Consider the following 22,333-nt stretch of genomic DNA (forward strand, 5'->3'; position numbering starts at 1 on the left):
AGGTACGTCAAGATCAGGTGACTCCTCACTTCAACTCAACAATAACCATCAGAGCTCTATAACTGGTGAGAAAGTGCCGTCAGGTTTCCAGACAGCAGCAGTCCAAACCCACAGAGACAGAACAGGTCGTTCAGGACCCTTCAGGACCTCCTTCAGGACCTCCTTCAGGACCTCCTTCCACCTACTCGCCAACAGGTGAACAGAACAGATGGGAAAGCTTCTATAATCAGCCTGAAGCTTGAGTCACATCATTCTACAGAGACTAAACTGTCCGACGCGTAGAAGTGACCCACTAACAGAGCTGCTGGGCCTCCGCACGTAATCCCATTCAGCCCAATACAAAGGCTCAAACTGGTAACCTGCCCAGGAGCCACACACAGCACCAGCCTTCAAACACAGCAGCTGGTTGGGTTTCACTGCGGACAAAGCAAACCAGCCGTTAGCTGCGATCGACCCGCACACGGCGAGCAGAGAGCGCAGCCAGGCAGGAAGCCGCGAGCTGCCGCTTCACGCGTTAACCACCCTGCACAGAGCGGGCGGAGGACACGTTAGCGGCCTCGGAAGCATTCAGGTGATTCTGAGTCTGAACAGTGCAGCCGAGGCCGGCAGAGAGGAGAAAAGCCTCCAGTGAGACGCAGAGAACACAACACGTCCCCTCACCACAAGAGCTGCTTTGTATTTGGTACCTGATGCATTAATCATCCCAGTTGAACCGAGTCCAGCTCTGCGTTCCAGCGTGGATTTGGAGAACCAGTTTTCCTCAAAGACTCTGCTGCACTACACCAGACTGAAGCCGAGTGAACGCCGTGAACGCCGGCCTCTTAACAAAACGCTCCGCTCAGCCTTCGCCTCTAAAACACGCGGCTCGCGGCAGACTTCCAACCTCAAGTTTAACACTTTCAGAGCATTTTAACGGCTCGTCGGCCGATCTGATCAGTTCATTCTGTCTGGTTTTGTCAGATTGTGTTCTGTCACATATATAAACAGTAAAACCAGTTTCTTAAAGCAGAATCTCACTCCAGCCTCACACAGACTGAACAATCAGCCACTAAAACTAGGAATCTGTCAGGAGGAATAAAGAAAGAAAGAAGAATCAGTGAATTTCAGCTGTGATCAGTAAAGCAGCTCCGACACACACACACACACACACACACACACACACACACACACACACACACAGTCTGACTCACTGCAGACCAAACAGGAAGTGATTCTCAGATGCACTCAAACAATCAACAGTCACTTGACAGCATTTAACTTTATGGAAATACCCAGACGTACAGGAGTGACAGCCTGACAACAACCAATCAGCTCGTCTCACCCTGTGACGTCTTTCACACCTGCAGTTTGACCAAAACGTGATGACCGTTTCCTGTTCAGTGACCTTAAAACCTGAACAGGTGAAGGCTGCAGGTACGAGGTCGCAGGTTAAAGAGCTGCTGGTCTGCTGGTGTCCACACTGGGACAAAGCCAGTAAACATGAACATGGACATCTGCTACCTCACTGATTGGACAACTTTGGTGATGTCATCCAGCATGTGGGAAAAGCACCTGAGTCACACACGACCGATAACCTTCATCCTTCACACACGCTGTCTTCACTTCCTGTCTCAGTCCACGTCTGTCCTCTGGGTCAGAACACCTGGCCTCTGAAAAGTGACTCTTCATCGTTTCATCTACCGTGAGTGAACGTCGGCGTCCCAGCTGAACGCTGACAGCATACAGGTGAGCGTGGGGGGAAACTCTGCTCCAATGACCTTTGACCTTATCACACAAACAAACGTGACACAAACAAGAGTACGATCAGAGCGACGTCTGCAGAGATCTGGGCCTCGACATCAGCGAGCGGCTCGCTCTGACTTTTATCTCTGATACCGAACTGGATCAAACACGAGGAGGAAGAGTTTCCATGAATAGAAACCCAAGAGAGAGGAGGAAGAAAGCCGGCGAGCGAGAGGCAGAGCGACGGCCCAAATTTAAATAAAACTAATGAATACATTACAGGCCTCTTTTATCTCAGTCCTAATGGATTTACATCCTAATCCGACGCCTCTCTGGAGCCCGACCCTGCAAACGAGCAGAGGCAGAGGAGGAAACGTGGCGATGAAGGACAGGAAGTGTGACGGCCTGTTACTCTGCAGCAGCTGTAAACTGAAGGTGAGCCGCCGCTGCGTCCTGCACCAATCAGATTTACTGCCAGACATCGTGTTTATTTCTTAGTCAATCATTATTGACGGAGATTCGTCGATTATCAGGTGTCGATTAGTTTTCTGAAGCTCAGCGCATCAATTAATCAACTAATCACTTCTGAATTTTTAAGAACAGCAGCTTAAATTTTTACAGTCGAGGGTGACTTCAGGTGAACGAACGGTCAAAACGTTTGAATTAGAACATTTATCACCAAACTCCAAAGACCAGCTCCGAACAGAGCAGCAGAGACACACCTGTCCTCCTGTCAAAGCCTCAGGTGCGTTCAGCTGCAGCACCGTCACATCTTCTCCGCTGCGTTCACACTTTGGACCAGTTTTAACCACAAACACACTCAAGCTGAATCAGGACATTCACACGCTCTCTGCTGGGAGCCTGAAAGGCGCCGCGCAGGTCGGACTCACCCTCGTTCTGGATCCAGAGCGATGGCCCTCGGCTGGTCCAGTTCCTGCCAGAACAAAACTTTCCTCAAAGACCCGTCCAGCTCCGCCACCTCGATCCGATTGGTTTCCGAGTCCGTCCAGTAAAGTTTACTCCCTAACCAATCGCAGGCCAGTCCGTCTGGGGAGGCCAGACCCGGGACCACCGTCTGGATGGCGCTGGCCCCCGACTGGTTGAAGACAGTGCGTTTGATGGCCTCCTCGCTCACGTCGCTCCAGTAGATGAGGCCCTGGGAGTAGACATAGTCCACGGCAGCGGCATCCTCCAACCCCCCGACCACCACCGTGGCGTTGGCCTTCTCGTGTGCCGCGTCTACGAGCCGAAGGTCCCGCCGGTTCGCATATAGCAGCAGCGGCACGCCTGGCACAGATGGAAGAACACACCGTTAAAACACACAGAAATACACAATTCAGACTGCTAAAAACACCGAAATACACAATTCAGACTGCTACAAACACCAAAATACACAATTCAGACTGCTAAAAACACAGAAATACACAATTCAGACTGCTACAAACACAGAAATACACAATTCAGACTGCTACAAACACCAAAATACACAATTCAGACTGCTAAAAACACAGAAATACACAATTCAGACTGCTACAAACACAGAAATACACAATTCAGACTGTTACAAACACCAAAATACACAATTCAGACTGCTAAATCACCAAAATACACAATTCAGACTGCTAAATCACCAAAATACACAATTCAGACTGCTACAAACACCAAAATACACAATTCAGACTGCTACAAACACAGAAATACACAATTCAGACTGCTACAAACACCAAAATACACAATTCAGTCTGCTAAAAACACAGAAATACACTGTCTAAATTGTGTGTCTGTGTGTTGTCAGAGGTGTGTGTCTGTGTGTGAAGCATTTTCATCTTCACTACATAAACTCGTCCACACAAACATGAAGACAGCGTCTCCGGCAGCAGACGGACGATCCTGCAGGGATCAGTCCAGAACTCAGAGACCCTTTAAGACGGCCTCTGGTCCGTCCGACGCCACGTGGCGAAGAGACGGCCGGGACGCTCCGCTCCCTCAGGCTGGATCTCGGCGCTCGGCCTGAATCGCGGTTTGACACGTCCAGCGTTCGGCTCAGCGTCTCCTCGGAGGGGACGTCGCCGGCTGCCGGCCTGCTTTCATTTCACTCAGGAGGAATTTCCAAATATTTACCAGCTCACCACATTAAAACCTGGACGCGGGTCGTCCTAGGCCGCTGACGAGCCGGACCTCGCCAGGAGGACATATCGGGACACCTACGCACATTACTGTGAGTCTCAGGGCTGTAGATATCCTTTACTGTCATTGGCTATTAATGAAGACGGTGTCCATTCGTCTACGCTTTGGTCTCCAAAATGCTGCTCCGTCTTCGAAGATTGGTTTTGTCCATCCAACAGTCTCAAGCCCAAAGACGTTCAGTTTCTTGAGACATAAGACAAACTGGTGCAGGAAATCTTCCCATTTCAGAGGCTGGAACAAGCAATTCTTTCTTTGTTTTTGCTTGAAAAGTAACAGAAATGATTGATTGATGATGAGAATTGTTGCTGGTGATCAAATAATCATTTCAGCTTTTTGGCCTTTAATTACCGATAAAGAGCAGAAGCTCCTCTGATTCTCAGGTGTCCCGTTTTCTCTGTTTTCTATCACAGGAAACTGAAGCTTTTTGGGTTCTGGACTGTTGATCAGACACAAGCAGACATGTGAAGACATGGTTTTGGACTCTGGGACACTGGGACGGACATTTCATAGACCGAACGATGAAGATGATAACCAGCCAGCAGAGTGATGAAAGTAATCAGGCGTCGTTCTAGTGGACTGTTTTGAGTGTTTCAGAATCTTAACTACAGAAGCACAGCACCATGAACGCATCACTCGTCCCTGAGGTCTTCATGAAGAGGAGGACGCTGCAGACGACACGTCTCCTCCACGGTGTGGGAGGTGTTTGGGTGGTGTCACGACCCTCCGAGTCTCGACACGAATCTTCTGTCTCGATCAGACCAGATTCACCATGAAGGCGCGTCGGTGCTTCAGACGGTGCGTTCACTGACCAGACACACAGCTGAACGTCCACACACAAGCTTTCAACCACGTCCCATCGGCTTCTTCGATGAAGTGAGACCGTTCAGGTTTGTCCTCAACAGAGGACGTTAAAACCCGAACAGCTCGAGAAAAAAGCTGCTGAGTGAAACCTGAGATTCACTTCATCGACGGAGAAAACTGACTGATCAATGAGCAGAACTGATTTATTACTCTGGATCTGATCAGACCTCAGAGCGATGAATGTTTCGATCTGCTGGATATTTAATCTGATGGATTAGTCAAAGTCTATTTTATCAATAAATCTCCCAGACAATCATCACATTATGATATCTATTAACACCGAGACATAAAAGGACATAAAGCATGACGGAGACCTTTACGTCCATCACTCACACGTTAACACGTCGATCTCAACCACAACAAACTGGAAGCTGGAGCTGAACCTGATCACTGTGATCAATTGATTGGTTGAATGATTAAGAAAGAAGCCGGTCGCCATCCCAAAGCTCCAGGTTTACAGATCTAGACGTGCTGATTGTTTGATACTGACTTTACTGCGACGCTCAGGAAGCTGAAATAAACTATTAATCCATCAGGTCGGAGCGACGCTCGTCTTCAAAGAGCCGCTGACGCGTGTCTGTGACCTCCGCAGCATCTTCAGCGACGGCTTGACGACGGGATTCATTCTGTTCACCAGCTGTTTGTGTGAGAAGTGACAGAAACTGCCTCCATCGTCTCAGGTTAACTCTCACCTGAGCGGTTTAACATCGACCCTGTCAGTCACCTCATCCGTTCACAGACTCACCCGTTCACATCATCAGCTGTTAAATAAGAAGTTAAACTGACGTCATCGGTCTCTGAGCGAGTTATTAGTCTTAATGTTCTGTGTCACTTCATCAGCTGTCTGCTCTTATTTCTGAGACTCTCACCTTGACACGAATTAAGTGAATTTAACTCAGACAACCTGAGAACATCACTGACAGGTGTGTTTGACCCATCTGAATACATGACCATGGCTTATATAAATTCAGAAAATGAATCAGCAAATATTTTGATGTGATATTTGATATTCATATCTGATCTTTTGTGTCATTTTTCAAGCTAACAAATACTGGCACATTCCAGCTCTTCCGCTGTGAGGATTTTCTGTTGTTCTGAGTGAACTGAAGAGGTTTGGGTTGTTGGTTTTGACCATTAAATGATAAACGTAGAAAATAATGAGAAGATTGAAGGGCAGTCAATCGATGTTGGTGGCAGCTTTACATGAATAATTTCTTTAGTGTGTTGTATTGATAACTGATAGCAGAAGACTTCCAGTGACTCCTGGAGGAAACACAGCAGCACGTTCATTTATTTGCATGTTTTAACACGTTTCGTCTCACTTTCAACTCTGTTTTCTAAAGTCTGGTTCTCATCAGCTTTTGGCTTCGTTGTGTTTTTCTACTAGTTGAAAGTGTGTTTTTGGTTTGCAGTCTAACATTCACCACCACTGTCACATAAATCTGAACATCTGAACAGCACAGGGCTGTTAAACGAGTCCTGGTTAAATTCACTGTTACTCAAACCTGGTTCTGAACAGAGACGAGCTCAGCTAGAAAAACAGCAACTGAAGACACCAACAGGTCCACACAGCACAGAGACTAATGCAGATTACAACCCAAGAAAGAGGAATAAGATTATTGATTATCAGTCGTTTCATAATCATCCAGACATCGTCCGTCAGTGGGCAGCTAGCTGAGGACTCGCTCCAGTAGCATTTGTTGTGCTAACTGCTGCTATTCCCTCAATCCCAGGTATCAACTGACCGATTCAGCCTGTTTAAGTTACTAAAGCCAAAGTTAGCGAGCTAACAGCAGCCGCAAAAACGCTTAAAATAACGATTTCTCTCTGAAACCGAGGGCTGAGGGAAGGCCAGCCGGGCTGCGGAGCCTCTGGAGGGATATTTTTCCAGCTAAGTTGGCTAACAGAGGCTATTTGTGGTTTCATTCTCTGCTCCAGCAGCAAACGGGCAGATAAGCACGCATAGCTGGCTGGCTAACGTTAGCTTCGCTCCGAAGAGCTGAACCCTGAGAGGGCCCTGGCCGGACACGGCTCCAAATATCCCCGTTAAAGCTGCTTTCCCGGCCGCCCAACGGCACTTTCACACGTCTACACATGACAAGTGGACGAAACGCAGAGTAACAAGGAGGATTTTTAGCGAAACTCACCTCGTATGAGAAGACAAAAACTACACAACAACAGACTCCGCAGCACGACACCCATCTTTCTCCCGTTTCTTGGCCCTGCCGCCGCTCTCCGCTCAGCGCAGTATTCCCATCGCTGCGGCCGCTTCCTCTGGCAAAAATGCGGATCTCCAACAAGATTCAGGTCGTAATTCAGCGACACGATGCGTTAAATGATCCCCGCTTCCATGCTGGCTGACTGGCTGCTCGCTAACTACGTCGGATCAACTCTCTGTGCCTCACATTGTCCTGCAGGAGATCCGCCGTCTCCTTCCGCTGTGAGGAAGCTGCTCCCCCCGCCTCCGCCTCCGCCTCCACCGCCGCCTCGCTCCTCGGCTCCACCGCTTTCTATTGTTGTTCTGATTTCACGCTCTCACGCCAAAGATAATGTTACAACACGGAAAACGCCCCGCTGCCTCCAAGATGAACTGCTGCTCGACAAGAAGCGAACACGAGGCCGAGGCCGGAGGAGAGAGGAGAGGAGGAGAGAGAAGAGAGGAGGAGAGAGAAGAGAGGAGAGGAGGAGAGAGAGGAGAGGAGAGGAGAGGAGAGGAGAGGAGAGGAGAGCCGCTGCACAGCCCGAAGTTCAGCGCGCATTCCTGCGGGACTAGTTTATCACAGCGAGACGCGCACGCGCACGCGCACGCACGCACACACACACACACACACACACACACACACTTTTCAACGTTTAACATGGAAATAAGAAGTCAAAGTGCACAGACCTGAAGAGGTGAAAGAAACTGTAAAGACCATAAACTCCTGAACGAACACGATATTAAAGTTCACAGAAAACAGACTGAATTCAGATTTAAGGATTTAAGATTTAAAGATCATCATAATGTTTTTGAGAAAGTCTGACATTTGAGAAAAAAGTAAAAAGAAAGAGAAATAATGATTCTGAGACCAAAACGTCAAAATATATGAACAACCACCGTCCAGAAAAAAACAACTGTAAAGTCAAAAATTCATGAACAAAAGTCAGAACACTGACATCATAATGTCTGAATGTAATAGATTACATTTAGAAAACAAAACAAAGCTGACTTCTTCCAGCCTGAGTCCACATTTTGAAAAAAGGGTCATAAATCTGAAACAAAATGTCAAAATAAGATGAATTCACTGTCGTCTGATCTGAAAGACAACTGAAGGTATAACTAACGCTGTGTTTTAGATGAAAGGTTGTAAAGTTTTAAGAAAGCAAAAATCTCTGTTATAATGTCTGTAATAAAACATTAAAACCAGAAACTGAAATTCTAAAGAAAGCCATGAAAAGTGTTCGGAAAAAGTCAAAAGCCAAACATCTGAAAATAGACTTCTAAGATTAAGATGAAAATTTAGAGAAAAAGTGTTGAAGTTAGTTGGAAAAAGAAAAAGAATAAAAAGTCTGAACATCATGAGAAATTCCTATGAAGAAAAATGTTTTGCGTTCAGATTTTAGAGGGCTGCTTACAGTCTGACAAAAGATCAGACTGTGAGAATAAAAATAGAAAAGATGTTGAACTTCTGATTCAAAGTCAGAATTTTAACTTTAAAGTTTGATGGAAAAAAAAGTCTGATTCAGAGATTAGTCACAAAATGAAATGAATTTCTCTTTTCTTGGCTCTAATCATCTTCCGTACCACAGACACATAGAAGATTCATACCTGAATGAAGCCAATCCATCGTGATCAATTTGTTCATTATAGGCACAATTTTGAAGTTCATGAATCTTTATTTAAATGCTTTGTTTCATATGTGGAGATCTTCATTAGCACCTCCTTTAATTAAACGAACTCCTGCAGTGGCTGATGGGAACATCTCTGTGCTGAGGACCTTCTGTTAGTCGGCTGCAGACAAATCAACAACCACACTTTCAAAAATCACATTTTTTTTAATTCTTACAAGAATGAAACATCAAATTCAAAACTTATGCAAAAGCATCACTTCACAAAACAAGAGCGAACAATCACCACTGATGAGGTCAGACAGAAAAATCAAAGCAGGAGAAGTGACAACAGCTCAGTGTCTTCAGGAGGTTCAGCAGGCTGCTGCTGCCACCTGGTGGTGAGAGGCCGCTGCAGCAGCGTCAGTCTGCACGCTGACACCCCCCCCCCACACACACACACAAACACACACTGACGTCCAATACAAATGTAGTTATTATAGGAAAATAGTGCGCAGCCAGTGAACTCTTACCTATGAAAAACAATCTAATATTTAAAAAGAAGCATATCATATTTATCAAAAAACACAGGATACAATAGTGCATCAAATTTTAAAGAATTGCATCCATCATTTAGATTTTTATCCACGTGTGAAACAAGAAAAATGTGGACAAAATACAAAAACAACACAGTGAGAGAGTGAGTCTGACATCTAGACTGAGTGAGTCACAGCTCGAGTGGCCGAAGCATGTGGAAGTAAAAAGACATGCAGGTGTACTTCTTCTACACAAAGGCTTTCTGAGGCTCCAGGCGAGGACGCCTCCAAACCAGACGGCCTCCAAACCAGAAGGCCTCCAAACCAGACCAGAGGGTCTCCAAACCAGAAGGCCTCCAAACCAGACCAGAGGGTCTCCAAACCAGAAGGCCTCCAAACCAGACCAGAGGGCCTCCAAACCAGACCAGAGAACCTCCAAACCAGAGGGCCTCCAAACCAGAAGGTCTCTAAACCAGAAGACCAAATGTCCATCAATGTGTCTGCTCACACAGTCCACAGTGTCTCCATATGAGACCAACTTCAGAGGCTTCCTGAGATTCAGGGAATAAAAGTATTGCTGTTTGTTCTTTGTGGCCCGTCGGCAGCTGAAGTTTACGGTCGAGACGAGAACGAAGCGATCTGATTGGATCTGAGGGTGACGGCGGGCAATGAACACGTTCTAAACTCAGTCTCTGGCCCACATTCAGCTTTCGAGCTAAATAAATAAAAGTCAGAGCGACACTGAAACCTAAAATTTTGAGAAAAAACACATTTTGAGGATAAAAGTCAGATCTACAGGAAAAAACTAATTTATATTATCATGTTATTTTTAAAGTTTCTGATTAACACATTGTGTCGCTTTGGACGAAATGTTTATTCGAACATATTTTGTCTCGCTATATCATAAAATTTATTATTACACAAAATCAACTCATGAAGTATTTTCTTGTGTGCATCTTTTCCTCGTCTGAACAACACATGAAGGTTCTCGTACGGCAGTGACTTCTCGTGACACTTCCTGGCTTTAATGAGACACATTGATTTTGTGTAATATAACAAGATAAAATGATGGTACCCAGTAATGACAAAATATGTTATAATAACATTAAAATGATCTTTATAAAATTGTCCTGACATTAAAAAAGAACTTTTCATGTTAAAATGAGACATTGAGCGAATTGTTTGCTTTATGTTGGCAGCAGTGGGCTGCCATAGTTTCCATAATTAACATGAGAAAAAGGACAAAGATGAGAGACGACATAAACGTTAATGTAAAAACGTTGTAAAGTGATCAGGACAGATTCACAGTAAACTTTGATTTGTAAATCATCTTTGCATCATCGTGATGCTTCTTGATTTGTCATGTGTTCATTTGGAGGAGTCAAACAGAACGTCTCGTCTGGTGTCAACAAACGTCGATACATAAAATCACATATCGACCAGGAAAAACCGTGAATCACCATAGTGACGACCGTCTCATTTACTGACATTTTAGGCTGATAAACATAAATGAGCTGAGGGCAGAGCCGTGTGGTTACTTCAAAGTAAGGGACACCCTCTGGCCAATCAGGATGGAGTATTCTCCGCAGCCACACGGTGACGCAGACATTCTTTGAAATGAAAATGTTGACAATCTCAAATGAACTCGTTTTCGTTCTAACTGTCCTTCAGAGCTCCTGTCATTCAACCGAGTCCGTCCGTCCTCACACCTCATAGTGCAGGTCGTTCAGCTCCAGTCTTGTGTAATGGCGTCTGTCGAACGACTCCATCGCTTTGCGGCCGCCGACGGCCAAAGCCAGCGTGAGCACGGCGAGCCCCAGCACCATGAAGGCCACCACGCCGCTCTTCACCGCCCCCCGCGCCGCTGCTGCTTTGCCCCGCCCCACGCTTGAGTTCTGGAGGGCGTGGTCGGACTGGACGGCGTCTTTGGGGACGATGAGCAGACTTGCTGCTGGAGTCGTCCTCGTGGTGGATGACTCGGTGGTGGTAGTAGTTGCAGTAGTAGTAGTAGTGGTTGTAGTGGTGGTAGTAGTAGGAAGAGGACTAGTAGTAGTGGTGGCAGGAGTAGTAGTAGTGGTAGTGGTGGTAGTAGTAGTAGTAGTAGTAGTAGTGGGAGTGGTAGTAGTGGTGGTAGGAACAGTAGTAGTAGTAGTGGTGGTAGGAGCAGTAGTCGTAGTAGTAGCAGTGGTAGTAGTGGTAGTAGAAGGAGTGGTAGTTGTAGTAGGTGGAGGAGGAGGAGTTGTAGTGGTGGTAGGAGCAGTACTAGTAGTAGTAGTGGGGACAGTAGTTGTAGTAGTTGTAGTTTCAGTGTTGGGCTGTAGTTTGTCAGCAGTTCTTGGTGCAGCCTCTTTGCTGGTCGTTACAACAGGAAGTGATGTCATGGAGCTCTGAGCTGGCCGGGTGGTGGTGGTGGTGGTGACAGGATGAGGCTTTGCCTTCTTGCTTGTTTTATTTTGCTTTTTGCTTGTTTTGTTTGGCTTTCTGTTGGTGGTGGAAGCTGCTGCTGTTGTAGTGGTGGTGGTGGTGGTGGTGGTGGTGGCAGGTACTGGAGTTAGTGGAGGCATGGTGGCGATGATGATGATGGGCAGAGGCGCTGCTGTGGTGGCGGGAGCCTGCGTGGCCACGGTGCTGGTCGGTGTCGTGGTCGGTGCAGAGGTCGTGGTCGTGGTGGTTGGTGGTGTCGTTGTACTTTGTGTAGTGGTGGTAGTGGTGGTTGGTTGCGTGGTTGGTAGCGCGGTTGGAGCCGGTGTGGTGGTTTGTCCTGTGGTAGTGGTCATGGTTGCAGGTCTAATTGTGGCTGGATGAATCAGGCCTGTGCAGGAGACAGTGAAAAGGAAACGATGCGTTAGGGGGGCAGCAGATGGCTAACATGTTAGCAAACAGCTACTAACGTCCACGTCCAGCAGCTACAGAACAACGATGAAGGTCGGCCCAGTGTTCTCTCTCTTCCAGCTGGTCTCTGACTGTGTCTGTCTGCTTTGAGTGAAGCAGACAGGAAGTGTGCTGCTAAACCAAAACCAGGAGCTAAAGGAGGCTAAGTGAGACCACTTCAAGTCATGTGATTCAAACAGGACGAATACTGAGTACTTCAAACCAAATGTGACTGAGCTCTGCAGCAGAAGTCTGACAGATGGTTAACTGAAAACCTCACCACAGAAATCTGAAGCTAGCTGCGCCGTGAGGATGAGGAGGGTGAAGTGACCCTTTAAAGTAACAGAGCTACATGTTAGGGTGAGGAAGCTGTGATCAGGTGAGAGCAGGTGCATTTACTGTTGTAGATGTAGTGGGTGTTGATGCCGTCCTGAGCCTTCATTAAAGGACAGTCCTGCTCCGTCTGACAGTGGAACAGGAAGCAGTTTCCACCGGCGTCTCTGTGGGCGTTGAACACCGCCATGTTGCACTTTGCACCTTTAGAAACACAAAAACATGGAGTCATGAACTGACTAATGACTTACACCGGCCTGTTTGAGCCACACCGACTCTCTGAGCCGAAAGGCAAAGAGGTGGCTAACGGGTTAGCAACAAGCTAACAAGCATACTCACCTGCCGCATAAACAGAGTTTGTCATATAAAAGTGGACAGAGTTTAGAAAGCTCATAACTCCACTGGTTCACTTCACTCTCCTCGTGTTCATTTACCAATTTTTTTGTGATCACCTGTCCAGGTGTCCTCACCTGGCTTGACCTCCTTTGAGCAGCAGGAGTGGGCACAGTCCTGCTCTGACCGGACCACCTGGGTGACCATGGCCACGGCCTGTCTGTTTAAGGCCAGTTTGACGTTGACGGTGACGTTCTGGTGTTGTCTGGAGAAACACTTGGGCGGCTCCACGGCTGACACAGGAAGTGATGTCATCAGCAGCAGGAGCGCAGAGGAAACGAGCAGCCCGAGCGTCCGTGAGGGAGGAGCGGGGGCCGGAGGCGTCATGGCTGCAGCAGATCAGAAACCCTCAGTGTCCACGGCCGGAGAGCGAAGATCCACACGAATGATCTGCAGGACGAAACAGAGCATCTACTCAGCTCAAAGTACAAGTACTCACATCTACGAGTACAAGTACCACAGTGTAGAAGTACTCATGTTAAAGTCCTGCACTGAACTTTGCGTGTTAGCAAACAGCTGAAAACTGCTTCCTGAAGTTTTCACGTTAAGCTAACAGTACAGGCCGTCGTCAGAAACATGGACGCAGAATCTGCAGCTGAGAGACGAGACTCTGGTATCAGAAGCATCCTGGTCTCTGCTCGCGCTCTGAACTGAACTGACCAATCACGTTTGAGCATGCTTTGGTTGCAGGAAAACAGGAGAGCAAAAGAGGCGGCAGGCATTGACCAGCGTTTCGTCTCTCCACCAATCAGCTGACATCTGACGACCATTTATCTGTTTAGGAGCCTTTAAAACTTTACGTTTGCTGTCAACAGTAAACTGTGAGTGTGGAAGACGTCTCGTCCTGAACGTCGCTCCGAAACACCAGCTGCTGCCTCTGGAGGCCAAATCACCGCCGGTCCATACCTGAAGGTCAACGAAACATCAGCTGAGCGATTAAACATGAGTTCACGAGACAGTCGAGAAGGACAGAAACGTCATGAAGGACAGATCATCAGCGTCCAGACGAACAGACGAACAGACGGATTCAAAAGTTAGAGCGGAGCCTCAGACTCCTGCAGATCAGCTTCAAACGAGCTTCTGGACGTTTTTAAGAGTGAACGCTTTGAGTCTTCAGAGCTCATCAGCGCGTCTCAGTGACAGCGTCTGCTGCATGAGACACTACGGCGTCCTTCAGTCCCAGATCTGTCTCAGCTGACAACACCAGAACAAAGACCACCACGCTGGAGGAGTCGGTCTGTGGAGTAGAAATAGAAATCTAAAAATGGAAGCTGCTCCTCCAGGAGCCGGCTTCCATTTTTAGATCTCTATTGGAAGTGAACGAGGTCAGTCAGGATTTTATTTGTCTTCAGCTTTCAGATGAAAACCTCAGAGCAGGGACTCACCGGGACGATGGCGTGGACAGTCCTCCATCAGATGCTCCGTGGATCTCTGGGTCCACAGTCCACAAAGCAGGACTTTAGTCTGTCTCCTGTGAGGGACAAGCTGCCGTTAGTTCACTTATCTGCTTTACAGCTGCTGCTATCAGACCCAGAATGAGAGGGTCCGTCCCCAGGTGTGCTGTGTGGAGCCTCTGATTGGAGCACGAGGCTTTAATCAGGACGGTGGCCTGCAGGCGAGCTGCCTCCATCGATAGGAAGAGCTTTGAGTGTCAAAGGTCTTTTCACGACGGTGATCGTAAACTTCACCTCACTGAGAAAAACAACCAGTTACATGAAATCTGCCACCTGGAAGAGCACAGAACGAAATACGAGTCGGAAATCTCCAAAAAACAAAAGAATGAAACGAAACTAAAGGGCGTCTTACTGACTTTAAACCTCCTGAGCTTCCTCATGAAGATGAACTGACAAAGATTCTTTGACTTAATGTTTTCTGGTTAAATTAAAATGACAGCTGATTTTAAGACTGACAAACATACAATCATCTCATAAAGTGCGATGCATCATTCTTCCTTTGACTCATTCGCACATTTTGTACTTTTACATACTTTTACTTCATTCAGTAAATATTCTGCTGGAGTATTCTTAAACTGTTTTCTTGCCTCTTTAACTGAACACTTGAGTTCTTCTTCCTGCACAGATTTACAAACTTCTGCCTCCGTAAATCTGCTGTTCAGGACATTAAACATGTCCATTTCATGTCCGCAGACGAACTGTGGCCGAAGCGAAGTCCTGTCGATTGAGGATCAAACCGAGCGAAGGAGTTCGCGCCTGTGTACTTGTACAGAGACGCCAACACAAAACATTGATGAAAATACATTTTGAAGTGCAATTCTAAATAGTAAACGTCAGTGTTTTCGTGTGAGTACTTCGTTCGCTAGCTACGTGTCAGTAGCTGATAAGGACTTGAGAACACTTCGCTGAGCGAAAGCGAATCTGAAAGCCGCTTCGCGCGTCGTCAGTTCGTCCGGCTGAGGCTGTGGACTGCTAGCTTAAAGGCTACACGGTGACGAAAAGCATTGAGCGATGGTTCCTCCACAGCTTCAGGGTCTCAGCAGCTTCTTCTCGGGCGGCTCATCTGAGCCTTTGTGTCGCTGTTCGCTTCTGGTTTGTTCCGTGTTCCACCTGCCGCGCGAACACGTCACTGTACTGGTTTTAATGGTGCGGATGATGGCAGATAACGGAGCCTAAACTGGGACACAAAGCAACATGGTGTCACTGAGGTGAGACCTGATCAGCTTCTCGGTTGTACCTCAATTTTCACCGAGAACGCAGATTAACTCCGCGCGGCATTCAGCGTCCGTCCGTTGGTCGGTCAGCAGATGACGAGTCGGTGTCTGACTGGAAAGTGGAAGCAGCGATCCCAGTCAAACCAGTTCAGTCCCAGTTAGCGAACAAGATGCTTCACCCATCCCGAGAGGACATGTTGAAGAGGAGAAACTGGTGCACGATGCAGAAATGCTCCGGATTAAAGCGCCTCTTCCTCCTTGAAGCGGTCAGTGACGGACGGCTGTCCGCCGCGGTGAACCGTCAGCTGGGCAGAGGACAGCGGGTCGAGTCGGCGACATGTCGGAGCTGAAAATCCGTCAGCTCGTCTCTCAGCCTCCGGGATGATGAACCACATTACATGATGGCTGGTGCGGAAGATGCGCTCCTCTCCAGAGTCTGACCCATTTTAGTCTTTGTCCTGTGGGGGGAGGGATGGATGGAGCCTGCGTCCCAAAACCCGACGGCAGCCCCGGAACGGCCAGGAAATCAGAGCAAAACCAGAGGAAAGAGCCTTAAAAACGCCTGCAGATTAAAGAAAAACACGTTTCTATCCGCCGATCAAAGGCAGGCTGATCAATAATTAAAGAGGAGAACACATTCAGAGAAAAACACGAAGACGAGCTGAAGATTTCACTTTGTAAACCCTGTATGGAAGCTCAATAAGACCCAGACAAGAAAAACACGATTCAGTTGTGAATCAACATTTTTATACGTTTGAAATCTGACAAAATAGACAAAAGGTTTCTGAATGACAAACTAACACATCGACGACGTAAATTATAAAATTCATCAGGTCAAGGTGTTTAAATCACAATCAAGTGTTTGACAGACAGAAAATCACCAGATTTAAAGAGTAAGATTTACCTTTCAACATAGTTTCTAACCCCAAATTATGTCTCAAAATTTACTTTAAATAAAAATATTCACTTTTTATTATAAAGTATTTCTACTATATTTCTATAATAATCACTGAGTATCTTTTCTTAATTACATATTATTTCTCAGTTACGGCAGATGGTATCAGATTACTTGTACTTTCTTGGTTCTGATGCTAATAATCACACAACTGTCACCTGAGACAGTACTGCAGTATTTCACCACATAACTGGTCATGTGTACTGTTTTTATTTGTATTGCACACATTCATAGTTTGGACGACACTGTAAATCAACGTTTCAGTCAGAACACTGACTTTCATGTTTAATACAAATCAAATCAGACGGTGTGTAACAGTGAAATACGTCCTCCTGAACGGGAAGTTTTCTTTAAAAATGAAAATATAATAATGAGCAGACAACAAAGGACGAGGAGAGTAACGGCAGATTTAATATTTAAGTAAAACAGACATTTGAGGTTAATATTGGTGTAACAAAGAACAGCAGGAGGTTAAATTTGACCTGTTTAGTAAAACAGTTGATGAATGTGATGCAGTTATACTTGATGAATTTTAAAGGCCTCTCACATAAACAACCTTTGGAAACACACAGCAAAGAGTGACGTGAAGCTACGGAAGACCATTCGTGTCTGCCAGAGAAATAAGAAAAGACGACTTTAGAGAAAGGCAAAACTAAAAATACCTTAAAGTACAAATCTTCACTTCAGGAGTGAAAATTTTTAAGACCGTTATCAAGTCACAATCAGCTGTGTGTCGTAACTTGAATTTAAGTCAAACAGGTGTATTAAATTATGAGACAGCTAAGACAAAATGTGTCTTTACGTCAAGATCCTTAATCAAAAATCTTAACTTAGAATCTCAGGAGTTTTGAAAAAGTCAAATGATGACTGACTTGATTTAGTGTCTCTTAAACTTTATTATATTTGACTTAATTTAAAAAAATCAGGTGTTGTCTCTCAACTTCGACTAAGTCAAAGTTTTGACATCTTAACTGAATTTTGACTTTAATGATTAATTCAACGCCAGCATCTCTCCTTTCCTCAGTCCTCATGTCTTCCACAGCGTCTCTGAATCTTTGCGTCCTTCAGCATTGTTTCTTGAAACAAACCGACTGAACCAGCTGGAGACAGAAAAACGTCTCTCTGGACAAAAAACTACCATAAAACGTCTCATACGTCAGAGTCCAGTTCAAAGACGGAACAACAGATGACTGTGGTCCCTTCACTCATCGTCTGCCATCTCTACGTCCTGCTGCGATCCAGCTGCTGCCTTCTTCTTTCTCTTGGTTGGAGCAAAGGACGAGTCCTGTTTCGTCTTCGGTGGTGCAGCTGTGGTTTCAACTGAGGAGTCAGACGACAGCAGAGGACACATTTTAGAGTTTTAAGGACTCAGAAAAGGACAGACGTCACCGTGAAGCGTCACAAACTTCCTGCCAAGACACAGCGAATGTCCTCCGCTTTGGTCCAGACAAATTTCAGATGGATTGTCCTGAAACTCAGCAAACATTAACGTCTCAGAGACAATGAAACACCTGGTGAGGATGTGACTTTATGGGCATTACGGACCCTCCATAAGTGAGTTTCATTGGTTATATTCGTCTACACTGATGTTATAATTAGTGACAAACTGTCTGTATGAACGACGTGTTTGATTGAAATGTCCCGTTTGTCTGTTTTTAACCAACAGTCCAAACCAAAGACATTCAGTTTATCATCACACGAGACAAACAAAAGCGTCAAATCATCACATCTGAGGGGGTAAAGGTCGTAGTTCAGCTTGGAACACGAACAAAAGGATTCGCTGATGATCAAAGCAGCAGCTCTGCTTTGTCTCAGTCTCGTCTCTGGACCGCAGAGGAGGACGTGGTGTCAGTGTGACAGTGTGTTCGTTCAGCAGCTGTGGTTTAAACATAACCAGAGTTTGCGTCTGATGGCGTTCACGGCGCCCGGCAGCTGTGGTTTTACCTTCCATACCGCTCTTCTCCTGCTGCATGTGCTGCAGCTGCTTAAGCAGCTTCCGCTTCTTCTTCCCGGACAGAGTGATGTTCGCTCTCGGACTCGACCTGAAAGTCAACAAATGACGGTCTTTACTCCAAAATATCAGCACAGCAGAGGAGAAAGTACTCAGATCATGTACTTAAAGTATTCAAAGTACTCCTGGTGCATGAGTGCAGTGTTCCTGTCAGTGTGTTTCTCTCTGCTGTCTGTGGATTCATGTTCCTGCTGCGTTCATGTGTTCATTCATGTTCCTGCTGTAGATGTTTCAGCTGGAGCTCATTGAACTCCTTTATATCCTGTTGCTGCTTTAATCTTCATCAATGCTTCAGATTCTATGAGATCATCACATGTCTGCAGCGCAGCGTCCTGTGAGAACCTCGTATCTCAGAAAAACAGGCTGTTTTCAGCTTTGTGACGATGAATTTTCAGCTGATCCAAGAGGCTTTTTAAAGAGTTTATTGAGCTGAAGAAGGAGGAGGATTCTGGAGATTTGTTTGATGAATTTGTACTTAAGTGCAGTACTTCAGTACATGTTACATGTACTGCAAAACACAAACACGTTTTAGCACCTCACATGTCTAAACATGAGACAGATTATTCATTTGTGTCCTGACAGATTTCACAGATCACTGACTTCCTCTTCTTCAGGTGATGGACGGTGATGAGGCCCTGATCGACGACCGCTCCGACGATCTGATGTTTCTTCCTCTTGTCTCTGCTCAAAACTCGCCGCCGCTTGAAGAGCTTCTTCCCCAGTTCCTGCCAGATGACGACAAAATGAGGACAAACAGGAGATTTAAGTTAAAGCTGGACTTCAGGTGTCCCAGAGACACTGTCAGAGTCACATTAACAAGGTTCCTGCTGCACTGAACAACACGAGCCAAAGAGCGAAGAGTCAGAGCAGAACGAAAAGAGCAGAACCAAGCTGAGCGCAGTGTGACCATCACACCAGCAGAGGGCAGACCCACAGCAGGAAACTACCTTCACACATTCATTCTCATAAAGCTGACCCTGATAAACTCACAATGATCTTTCAAAGCTCAGAGGAAAGTTTCTGAGGTCATCACAGTGTTATTATTACTACAGCCAACACATGTGATACAAGTACACACAACTCGACAAAGGTTTGTTTGTTACTTCGTTAGAAATAACGGTGGTAACGTAGTTATTTCACTTCCTGACCACAGAGATAGATCTGATAGACGTTTCCCTCCCACTCATCACACCTCTCCATCAATCATCTGATGGCCCCTCACATGTATCTGTTGACCCTCTGGAGGGGCCTGACCCCGACGTTGGGCCCCATTGGCCTAAACTAGCTCACAGTACATGAAGTATTTAAAGTACTTCCACTTGCAGCAGCTCCACCAGTAACATGCTGCTCTGACACTGAAGCTTCAGTATGAACAAACTGATGAAGTCACAGAGAATCAGAGATCAGACAGGAGACGTTTTACCGCACACACAGTACTTTTACTGGGTAGATAGACGGAGACTCCCAACTGAGTTCGCTCACGGACGCGTAGCCCCAGGTGGTTTAGACGATCTATCCCGCCGGATTATATTTCACGTATTATCATATATATACACTGCCCCCTGATTATATTTCACGTATTCGTGTCATTTATAGCATATATTATGTATTGGCACACGTATTATTTCTTAACACCACTCCAGTAAGAATAACACTACTGGATAAAACGACGGCGGAGTATGCCAGTCGAAGCGGCAGTAATGCCAGTAACAGGACGTTCTTGGCCAGTAATAGGACTGGTTTGCTAGTCCGGAGTTGTTGTTCGCTCTTTTCTACACGCATAAATTGTCGGGAGTTATAGAATCTACACGCATAAATTGTCGGGAGTTATAGAATCTACACGCATAAATGGTCGGGAGTTATAGAATGGTCCGGAGTTTTCGTTAGCTCTGCGGTACAAGTTAGCAATGTTGTTAACGGAAACGGAAAGAGGATTTATCCACCACTTGTTAAAACGTAACGACAAAGTCAATTCATAGGCTAATGGTCATACTGTAGGTGTATTTGAAACAATATGTCACTAATTATATGTCAAATACACTTGTGCGTAACAAAAAACTAACATAAAAAAAGATAACTAGCTCCGTTATATGTCGGTGGGCTCGATAGTCTGGCTAGCGGGAGAGTGCCGACCGGGGATAGTCCCGCGTTGGGGTAGACAATCAGGGAATCCTTTTACTGCATGAAGGGGACAATACTGCTGTACTTTTACTGCATGAAGCTGACAATACTGCTGAACTTTTACTGCATGAAGCTGACAGTACTGCTGTACTTTTACTGCTGATACTTTAACTACACGAACATGAGTATTCTTCTGTACTATCACTGCTGATATTTTAACTTTGCATGAAGCTGAGAAAATTTGTACCTTCAAGACTGATACTTTTACAACATGAAGGTGAGAATAATTGTGTACTTTAACTACAAGAAGCTCATACTTGTGTACTTTGACTGCTGTAAGTAACGCGGTAAATTAATAACAGGTAAATTAATAACAGGAAGACATAAACAGGTAATCGTAGCTTGCTAACACTTAGCTCCAGTGTTTACGTTAGCCGTCCATGCTAGCTGCTAACGATCGCGCTCTATGTTCGTTTTCTCTGGTGACACAAACGTCAGAACAGGAAGTTAAAGCCTCTTCTGTTCCTTCATCACTGTCTTGTGCACACCGTTCACAGAAATCAGTGTTTCTTACAGTTTTTGGTCTGTTTATCTTCCCTCCTGGTGGAGCCATGCCGGTCCTCTCACATGGACGTTGAAGAACTTCTTCTTCTGCTCCTTAAATTTCCGTCAGACTTCAGGACGCGCGGCTCACTGCGGCCCCCTCAGCTCTACCTCCTCATTACAGCCACAGACCTTCACTCAAGCACACGCATGCACGATGGTATTGTTGAATCATCATTGTTATTGATTTATTGATATGTCAGAACTACTTTGATGCTGTTGTTGATCAGGGTGGAGCCACTCTGAACGACCTCTGCCTTTTGGGGTTTTGGTCTCTAACAATAAATAGTAGCTAGATTTATTTATAATGTTATTTTATGTAAAATCGAAATTTAAAAAGTAACTTTAGCTCTTCAACAACTATAGTGAAGTGAAAAGTCGTATTTTACAAACTCTCCATATATTTTATGTCTAAAAATCTGAATTTGTAAATTAACTACAAACTAAAGCTTTCAGATAAATGTGGTGGAGTAAAAATAATTTAAAAAATACAGTATTTCTTGTATTTGTAGTTGAAATGTTGATTTGATTTGAAATGTAGTGGAGTAGAAGTACAAAGTGGCATGAAATGGAAAGCAGAAGTACAAGTACCTCAGAATAGGTTTTGGTGAACGCAGCTGGATGTCATACAGTGACTGAATGTCGCCACCTGGTGGTCACACGTGGGTAACTGCACTTTGTCCCTCTTCACATGACACCGAATACTTTTTCACTGAAGGATGAAGAGTTCCTTCATGTCTTCTTCAGCTCAATAAACTCTTTAAAAAGCCTGTTGGATCAGCTGAAAATGCATCGTCACAGAGCTGAAAACAGCCTGTTTTTCCGAGCTCGTCAAACCTTTTTGGAGATTCGTGGTTCTCAAACGATTTGAGGTCCAGCAGTTCTGTTGCAGCACATCTGGACCTTTGACTCGAGCTGTTAGGAGCTCCATCGAACGCTGCAGGTCAGATTGAGTCATAACAATAAGAGGGTTCGACGCTGTGATTGGCTCATTCTTCGTCCTTCATGTCATCTGGACTGAACTCCTCTCAGAAAACAAACTGGGATCCAGAAATCCGACAAAGAATGTGAAGTGTTAATGATCTCTGACACGACATGAATGAAGAGCCTGGGATCGGCTTTAAACGTCGGGTAAGTTTTGTTTTGGGCAGGATGTTTGGTGATTATTCAAGCTCTTTTATTGGACGACATTCAACACTTCATTCGATTCAGAGCCAGTCTGGAAATCAGGCCAAATGTTTTCTGTTTTTTTAAGCATTTCTGTC

General features: G+C 45.6%; 3 protein-coding genes across 5 annotated transcripts in view; all 3 read right to left on the reverse strand.

The window, feature by feature from the left end:
- The window catches only part of lrp6 (low density lipoprotein receptor-related protein 6), a 29,312-nt gene extending 21,895 nt beyond the window's left edge, over nt 1-7,417 (reverse strand). For both annotated transcript variants that reach the window (XM_076722628.1, XM_076722627.1), the window contains exons 1-2: nt 6,918-7,417; nt 2,613-3,009 (exon numbers count right to left, since the gene is read on the reverse strand). In XM_076722628.1, coding sequence (XP_076578743.1) covers nt 2,613-3,009; nt 6,918-6,972 — 452 coding nt within the window. In that variant the 5' untranslated portion in view covers nt 6,973-7,417. The remainder of the gene's footprint in view (nt 1-2,612; nt 3,010-6,917) is intronic.
- A 1,371-nt stretch (nt 7,418-8,788) lies between these two features.
- On the reverse strand, nt 8,789-16,084 carry mansc1 (MANSC domain containing 1). 2 transcript variants are annotated; one of them, XM_076722235.1, is made up of 5 exons: nt 15,402-16,084; nt 14,096-14,181; nt 12,788-13,100; nt 12,384-12,521; nt 8,789-11,925 (listed from the first exon to the last, which is right to left on the reverse strand). In XM_076722235.1, the coding sequence occupies exons 3-5, from the start codon at nt 13,035-13,037 to the stop codon at nt 10,817-10,819; spliced, it is 1,497 nt and encodes a 498-aa protein (XP_076578350.1). In that variant the 5' UTR covers nt 13,038-13,100; nt 14,096-14,181; nt 15,402-16,084; the 3' UTR covers nt 8,789-10,816. The 2 variants fall into 2 exon arrangements, with proteins under 2 accessions (XP_076578350.1, XP_076578351.1); XM_076722236.1 differs by lacking the exon at nt 14,096-14,181 and having other exon boundaries at nt 8,795-11,925; nt 15,402-15,423.
- A 21-nt stretch (nt 16,085-16,105) lies between these two features.
- c4h11orf98 (chromosome 4 C11orf98 homolog) lies at nt 16,106-21,112 on the reverse strand. The gene is made up of 4 exons (XM_076722238.1): nt 21,040-21,112; nt 18,945-19,069; nt 18,278-18,375; nt 16,106-17,653 (listed from the first exon to the last, which is right to left on the reverse strand). Exons 1-4 carry the CDS (start codon nt 21,076-21,078, stop codon nt 17,535-17,537), a joined length of 381 nt encoding a protein of 126 aa, XP_076578353.1. The 5' UTR covers nt 21,079-21,112; the 3' UTR covers nt 16,106-17,534.
- Nucleotides 21,113-22,333: the final 1,221 nt, after the last annotated feature.

The sequence above is a fragment of the Chaetodon auriga genome, chromosome 22 (genome assembly GCF_051107435.1).
Source record: "Chaetodon auriga isolate fChaAug3 chromosome 22, fChaAug3.hap1, whole genome shotgun sequence".
Taxonomy (NCBI): Eukaryota; Metazoa; Chordata; class Actinopteri; order Chaetodontiformes; family Chaetodontidae; genus Chaetodon; species Chaetodon auriga.